The sequence below is a fragment of the Daktulosphaira vitifoliae genome, unplaced genomic scaffold (genome assembly GCF_025091365.1).
Source record: "Daktulosphaira vitifoliae isolate Bord-2020 unplaced genomic scaffold, ASM2509136v1 Scaffold_2, whole genome shotgun sequence".
NCBI classification, from domain to species: domain Eukaryota; kingdom Metazoa; phylum Arthropoda; class Insecta; order Hemiptera; family Phylloxeridae; genus Daktulosphaira; species Daktulosphaira vitifoliae.
The window spans coordinates 44,305,884-44,314,314 of NW_026099573.1; the positions used below are offsets into that span (position 1 = coordinate 44,305,884).

At 26.0% G+C, this 8,431-nt stretch overlaps 1 protein-coding gene and 1 long non-coding RNA gene across 3 annotated transcripts; one reads left to right on the top strand and one right to left on the bottom strand.

The window, feature by feature from the left end:
• Window positions 1-433: 433 nt before the first annotated feature.
• Window positions 434-1,798, top strand: LOC126897601 (uncharacterized). Its single transcript, XR_007702134.1, has 3 exons — window positions 434-567; window positions 637-672; window positions 1,503-1,798. It is a non-coding gene; the product is annotated as an uncharacterized LOC126897601 (long non-coding RNA).
• Window positions 1,799-2,195: 397 nt separating this feature from the next.
• Window positions 2,196-6,382, bottom strand: LOC126897600 (copper homeostasis protein cutC homolog). Of its 2 annotated transcripts, XM_050671317.1 has the most exons (3): window positions 6,291-6,382; window positions 6,102-6,204; window positions 2,196-3,192 (listed from the first exon to the last, which is right to left on the bottom strand). In XM_050671317.1, the coding sequence occupies exon 3, from the start codon at window positions 3,185-3,187 to the stop codon at window positions 2,444-2,446; it is 744 nt and encodes a 247-aa protein (XP_050527274.1). In that variant the 5' UTR covers window positions 3,188-3,192; window positions 6,102-6,204; window positions 6,291-6,382; the 3' UTR covers window positions 2,196-2,443. The 2 variants fall into 2 exon arrangements, with proteins under 2 accessions (XP_050527274.1, XP_050527275.1); XM_050671318.1 differs by lacking the exon at window positions 6,291-6,382 and having other exon boundaries at window positions 6,102-6,281.
• Between the last annotated feature and the right edge of the window lie 2,049 nt (window positions 6,383-8,431).

The following is an 8,431-nucleotide window of genomic DNA, read 5'->3' on the forward strand; positions in this document are numbered from 1 at the left end:
AAAAAAAAAATAAAAAATAAAAAATAAAAAAAAAAAAAATAAAAAAACACATCATAGTAAAATTAATACCTTCTCAGCTTCGCATCGAAGCTAAAATAAAAAGAAAGGAAGTACTACTGGGGTTTGATGAGTGTGGAAATTGTTTATCGTTTTTTAATTACATTTAAAACATGTGCTAATAATTATACTACAAGAATGTTCTATGAAATAATATTTCGGATATAATCTTGAGAAATTTTTTTTTATAGAAAAATTTTGATGTATTATGAAAACAACGAAATACCTAGAATCCTATTATTCATAATAATTTTGTTAGTACGGAATCCAAAGGTCGTGCAATTGATTAAGACTCTTATATTGTTCCATATTGTTAAATTTTCGAATTTTTACATAACACGTTATTCCTCGCTCAGGCATGAATTTTGGAATGAAATTTAAATAATTATATCATTAATAATGTAAAAATTTATTGTGATAAAATAAAACTCCATATTAAAGAAAACTGATTATTTTTACTACAATTACTATGTATGCTTGTTGTAGATGTTTTCATGGACGATTGGAATAGTGAGTTTACCAGCTTATTTTTCGTGATAATTATTTGATATTTAAATAATAAAAATATTTATATTTTAGATGATAGTATTAAACCACATCCGTGGGACTATATTGGTAAAAAATCAATTTATATATACTTAGATATAATTTAAGAAAAACATTTTTATTCTACATCATTCATTTTTAGGTAATAGGGTAAATTGTCTTATTAATGAAAATCGAAGGGATATTAAACTTAAAAATTATGCAAAAACTTTATTATAATATAAATTAAATTCTAATTTAAATTAAATAAATTTGTATATTTATTAATAATTTCATCTATTCTTAAATATTAATACTTTTAACTATATTAAATTGAATCAGTTCAGCTTGTTCAAAAAAACTCTGAAAGTTCTGCAATAAAACGGAATTTAGGTTCTCAAATCATATTTAAATTATAACATAAATTTTTTAAATTTTCCATTAGTTATACAGCCAAAAATTAACAAAATTAATCAACTTACATGCTAGAGACTAAAAATTTGAAGTAATACCGACAGAGTACTTTTATTAAGGAGTGTTCCATAACTTGTCCAGTTATTCTAAATGTTTTAAAAATAAACAATGTATATTTATTAAATAAGAAATCAACATTTTGATACCAATTGACATAGAGGGAAGAAAATACTTCGGGTCTGGGTGATCTGAACAAAATTTTTTTCTCTCTTTGAGGATATCTATACGCTATACTATCAAATTTATTGCAATTTAAAAATAAATGCTAACATCTCATAAATTGATATTACATTGGTTATCGACCAGTCAAAGTTTTATTTAGAAGATTATATTTGTTATTTAACGTAAAAATTGGAGGCAGTGTTCTTAATAAAACACACTGAATCTCACACACATACATGTATTATATATATTAATATTATTTAATAATACGTATTTATTTTTAGACGAATTTGATAAACGGAAAAGTTCTGTAAAACAGAAAATAATTCTACTTTATTGGTGCTTGTATATCTTAGAAATAATATATATACCACGCATTTATTCAGAACAACAAGTTTGATGATAAGTATGATTACTAAGAGTTATTTTATATTAAAACAATATAAAACGATTATGTCACGTAACAATACCACAAAAGGGATATTCAATTAATTTTTTTAATGCAATTTTATAGAAAAATTTTGATTTAATATTTTACCTTTAAAAATTAACTATCACATCATTTTCATTAAAATATTTATATGGCACGCGAATATATCATGTGACGACAGTATTAAGTTAAAACTGAATTTAAGCTTCCAAATTAGAGCAAAATAGTTAAACCGGCATATAGAATTTAAAATCTCGTTTTAAGCTCTTCAAACTTTTATGTAATTATAAAATTATATTAAGCTTAATAAATGGAACTATTATATATGTTATGAAATAATTGTATATAATCTCAAAGGAAACATCATTTTGTTATTAATGATAAAATTAGAAGTTTAATTAATTTTTTTGTTATTATGTAACTAATAGTCATTAATTAACTACTTTTTTTCTTACTTTCAGGCAACTACTATTTGTTACATTTGTCATGACTTACATAATAAAATAGAATTACAAATTGTCAAGTTATAAATAGAGCAATTTAGTGACCAAAATTATAAGCTTTAATTCAAACTATAAATATAAAGAAAAAAGATTGTCTCTTAATATTAAATTAGTTATAATTATACAACTAAATATTGGACTTACATAATTTAAATAATTCATTTAAGATTATGTAATCACAACTCATATAGAATATTTAAAAATAAGTTAATTTTTTAATAAATAAATTCATTACTTACTTTTTGAAAATACATTATTATTTAAAATCAGTTATTTGACTAATACATCAGTTTTAACTAACCTTTGAAATAGTTTTATTTAAATATTCCATAAAAATTTTACATAAGGCTTGAACAATATTAAAGTTTGTTTCATACATTTCATTGAGTTTGTTTTCTGGATCTATACATTTAGTGGGAATGTATTTTAAAGATTTTGCTGATCCATGAAATTCATAGCATAATGTTTCATTCAATATGGTTTCAAGATTTTTTGTATTAATTCCTGCTCCTGGTACTATAATAAGCTTATTTTCTGTTTCCCTAACAAGTCTTTTAATAAGGTTAATACCTTCAAAAGCATTTGAATGCCTTCCACTTGTTAATAAACGCGTAAAACCGAGATTAGCTATTTCTTGAGCCATTAGTATAGGATCACCAACCGCTACATCAAATGCTCTATGAAAAGTTACAGGCAGTGGTGTAGCAGATGAAATGACTGAAGAACAAACTTTTTTATCTATAAACCCATTAGCAGTTAAAGCACCAAAAACAAAACCATCAGCTCCTGCTTCTTTAAGCATATTTAAATCTTCTAAGACTATTTTTAATTCAATTTCTGATATTTGAAAGTCATAACCACTCCTTGGTCTAAGCATAACAAAAACAGGAAGTGAGATAATTGATTTTATGGTTTTTAATAATCCTATAGATGGAGTTAAACCACCTTCATTTAAAGCACTACAAAGTTCTAATCTTTGAGCACCTCCATTGGCAGCATTTATTGCCGATTGTATATTATCCACACAAACTTCCATAATTTCTGAAAAAATAATTTCTACATGATTTTTCAATTAATTGCCTTATTTTGATCATGATATTAATTTTGAGATTTTGGATAGACAAATTTATGGATCTTTAGTTCTATTTAGATCACTTAACTATAGTTACAACACAGCAACTGAGATTAAAATATAGAAATCGTTGATATTATTAAACAACACACTGGGTACAGTAATATTATTTAAGATAACAGTTTAATGTATTTTTACTTATGTTAGTATAGTACAAGGTCAAAGGGACACATTCCTTTTACGATTATGTTGTTTTACTCAATGCAGCCTATTGTATACATGTTTACAGTTTAGTCGTAGTTTCACCGTCTATCGAGTAAAGTGACCCGTTGCCGTTGTACATCTCTTATATTATATGTTTTGACATTTTATATTAAATACTATTATATTACGAATAATTTCTAAATCTTTTAATTACATAACCTATNTATTACGAATAATTTCTAAATCTTTTAATTACATAACCTATCCCATTCAACAGGTTATGGGCAGAGTACCCAGTACTCAATATTTAGATGTTTTTTTAGTAATATAATTAATCGTGAAATTTAAAGTGGTTTCGCGTAGTAAGTGCGTCGATCGTGTTAAATATTATTGTAATTTTTTATTGTGTGCAGACAGTGTATAGGAAATTCGTTATCATGGAAAACGAATCTATAAAAATTAACAAACTAAACGGCAGTGAAAATTGGGCAAAATGGAAATTTCAAATGACGGTAATATTAAAATCATATGATGTGTTGTTCTCTGTAATAGATGGAAGTTATGAATATCCAATTCAAATTATAAAACATGATACAGAAACAGACACAGAGGCACAATTGCGTTTAGAACAAGTGCAGCAAAAATGGTTAATGACAGATGCTAAGGCTCAACGTTTTATAGTTATGTCAGTAGATGAGCAGTCATTAGATTATATAATGAACTGTGACACAGCAAAAGGTATGTGGAATAAATTACTGAGTGTATATGAACAAAAGTCTGATACATCAATTACATTGATTCAGCAAAAATTTTATAGTTATGTTATGGATAAAAATGATAATATGGCACAACATATATCAAAATTAGAAAACTTGAGTAAACAATTAAAACAGTTAGGTGAACCAATATCCGATTCAATGCTTATAACCAAAATTCTTATGACCTTGCCAGAAAATTATAAATATTTTTATAGTGCATGGGATTCTATATCATCTGAGAACAAAACATTGTTAAACTTGACATCCCGACTTATGGTAGAGGAAACAAGACAAAGTAATGGCCATGAAATCCAGAAAAATAATGGTGAAAATAGTGCATTTGCGGCGAAAAAATTGTTTAGAACGCAAAAACAAAAATATTCAAAATTTGGAAATAAACAAAATAATGATAGAAAACCAGGAATTTGCAATTTTTGTAAGAAACCAGGTCATTGGAAACGTAATTGCTGGATTTTGAAGAAAGAACAAGACGGAAAGAATAAAAACGAATCGAATTCTGGTAATGCACTAATAGGCGTTAATTCAATGGTGAGCAAAATTAGTGATTTTGATAAATGGTATGTGGACTCCGGTGCAAGTGATCACATGACCAGTAGAAGAGAGTGGTTCAGAACTTATGAGTCGTTCAAGATTCAGTTGCCAGTACGTATTGGTGATGGTAAATATATTATGGCTATTGGTAAAGGTAATATATATGTTCAAGCAAAAATTGGCGAAAAATGGGTTGACAGTTATTTGTCAAATGTTTTACATGTACCTGAACTCATAGTAAATTTGTTTTCATGTGGAGCGTTCCTTGATAAAGGTATAATAATGATAACAGACAAAAATGTTTGTACATTTAAAAGAGGAAATAGTACAGTTGCTGTTGGAATTCGTGAGAATAAATTGTTTTCGATGATTTTTAAAACAAGGATTTCGCAAGAGATAGATCAAGTGAATATTGCTGAAAAAATTCTTACATTACAACAGTGGCATGAAAAACTAGGTCATCAGAATGTTCAATATGTTAGAAATTACCTAATGCATATGGGTATTCAATTCACAGATATGGAAAACAAATTTTTCTGTGAAGCTTGCATTTATGGTAAACAACACAGAGAACCATTTACACTGAGCAGTACCAAAACAACAAAACCAGGTCAGATAATTCACAGTGATGTTTGTGGACCCATGGAAGAAAATTCTCTTGGTGGTAAAAGATACTTTGTTATATTCAAAGATGATTACTCTAAGTATACATATATATATTTTATGAAACAAAAATCAGAAGTAAAAGAGAAGTTTGAATTATTCTTAAATACAGTGAAAAATCAGTTAAATATATCAGTTCTTACTTTACGAAGTGATTGTGGTTTAGAATATAAGAATGATGAAGTCAAAGCTATTTTGAATAAATTTGGTATAAAACATGAGACCAGTGTACCATATACACCACAGCAAAATGGTAAAGCAGAAAGAACAATGCGTACAATAGTAGAAGCAGCTAGAACTATGTTATACAGTAAAAATTTGTCAAAAAATCTTTGGGCTGAAGCGGTAAATACAGCTGTATATGTATTGAATCGTACGTTAAATTCAGGTAACAAAGAAAAAACGCCCTATGAATTATGGTATAATAAAAGTCCCAATATAAGCAATTTTAAAGTATTTGGTAGTGAAGTTTATGTTCATATACCAAAAGAAAAACGTAGAAAATGGGATCAAAAAGGGAGAAAAGGAATATTTGTTGGGTATTCAGAAGNTAAACAGAAATAAATGAAAGAACTTTCAAGTAATGAGAGTGTTAAAAATTTTATAGAAAAAGTACACTATTGAAAGGTTGTCAGAGTTTACTGATACAAATACTAGTCAAGCTAAAATTAAATTAATAAAAAAAGATTAATAATGCTTACTTATTTTCTATTTTTTAATTATAATTACGTGTTATTATAAATATACAAAATACTTCAATCATTGAATGCTCAGAGTTTTTAATTTCTTAAATAGACCATTAATCTTGAATAAAAGTAAAATATTATTTTACAAATTGTAAAAGTATACATTAATAAAATTATATATCAGCTCTAAAATGTATTCTTTACCTTTTATTTTTTAATTATTACTACTTAGTAAAATTTCAAACTCTTATGACAAATACTTTCAGTACTGATACTGATAACTAACATTTGTTATCAGTATTCATATTATTTGGTTCGTTGATAAAAATAAAGAATTAAATTATACGCAAAGACTGTAGATAATAAAGATAATAAAATGCTCTAAATCGTCAAAAGTGGCGTGGGGAATAGATTCAATAGATCTTATAAACACATGACACATGAAATATTTATAAGATCTACGATAGAAGATTCCTATAGGAATTAATCTAAATTATTGGATATGCATGATGTTGACGAACTAGCTACAATTTGTATAGCAAGTGATGTTCTAGATGGTAGTTCATATTCTAAATCTATATCAGATTTCCTTGTCAATATTTCAGTGAAACTTCTTGATAAATGTTTGTTGATCGGTGTTACTGATAAGTTACCATCTAAATAGAAAATTATATATTATTATAAATATGTTATTTTCAAAGGAATAATAAAAGTATAAAAAAAAACATGAAAAATTAAAACTATAATTAAATAGTTTCTCAGTTACGCATCAAAGCTAATAGTTGAAATATAAATTGAAAACATATATTTTTTATAAATCCCACATAAAATTTCTTATGAACTTTTCAAATGTGGCTGTATTATTTCTGAAAAACCTGTAATACAGTTTGTAATTTTTAATACAATAAATAAAACATAAGAGTTCCTTTTTAATAACCATATATATCTATAATATTTTTTAAATTGCTTATTATAGTGTTATGTTAATTTGATAAATATTTAAATAAAGAATAACGAAAAAAAATTGTTTGCGCCTTACATTAAAAGCTATTTGACATTTTTGAGATTTGCTATTTAAGTCGTATGTGCAACAATTTTATTTAATTAATTTAACATTCACTTATAATGAATGATTTAATGTTTTAAACAATGATGATTATATTCTGCAATATTGCTTTACAATATATTGGTATTTTGTCAAGAAAAACATGATTATTCATATCAAATTCAATTTCTAAAAACCCAGCACAGGGGGGTCGCAGCACAGTGGTGCCGTGGTATAGTTGGATCAAGTATAATGATATCTGACAGTGATTAAAAACACTATAAAAAAAAAACGCTTCGATGCAAATCTTTAGATACTGTTTAATTTTAAAAAATTGGTGGACTATTCCAAAAGCTACATGACCTGCTAGTTCATTATTAATATCCTAATTAAGATAAAGTATGTAGAATGAAAAAGGGATTATTAAAAAATATTATTTCTCATAAAAAAATAATGTTGATCCATACACTTTTCAATATGTCATAGCATTATAAAGTTAAAAATGTAAAAAATAAAATCGAGAACTTTCACACAATAATAGCATTCGGTAGCCATTTTCACCGTGAAGATAAAATAAAGTCCGAAATTTTTTTTTACCATTATAAAGTATATTACATTAGCTTTAATTTAAGATATATATAAAAGTGTCAGACCTTCCGGAACACTTTCAAAAGTTACGTTGAAAAAGTTCTACTTTCTATATGCATTTTTATGTTTTGAATCCCCCCTGTATTTAGGGAAATGGTCCGATTTAAAAAAACAGTATGTCGAATGAAAGATCTATATAAATACTACTTCTCATAAAAAAATTGTAATGATTCATACATTTTTCAAAAAGTTATAGCATAATAAAGTTAAAAATGGAAAATACAAAATCGAAAATTTTCACACAAAAATAGCATTCGGTAGCCATTTTCACCATGAAGATAAGATAAAGTCCGAAATTTTTTTTTTTCATAATAAAGTATATTACATTAGCTTTAATTTAAGATATATATAAAAGTGTCAGACCTTCCGGAACATTTTCAAAAGTTAAGTTGAAAAAGTTAATTTTTTTTGAAAAAGTTGTCATTTTAAATCCCCCCTTGTGGACAGGTTAAGGGTTAAATTTATGAAAAAAATATACCAAATCAAAGGTAATGATATTACACATCTATATAAAAAAGAATTATATTGATATGTTCATTTTTAAAAAAGTTATGGCACTTTTAAGTACAAAAAATTGAAAAAATTTCGAAAATTAGCGATTTTTAAATTTGTAATTTTTTTGGAGGTTTCCCCCATTTACGGGGAACGAGGG

What these genes read in the sequence shown, in the direction of transcription:
- LOC126897600 (XM_050671317.1), bottom strand. Translation starts at nt 3,187, where the DNA reads ATGGAAGTTTGTGTGGATAATATACAATCGGCAATAAATGCTGCCAAT.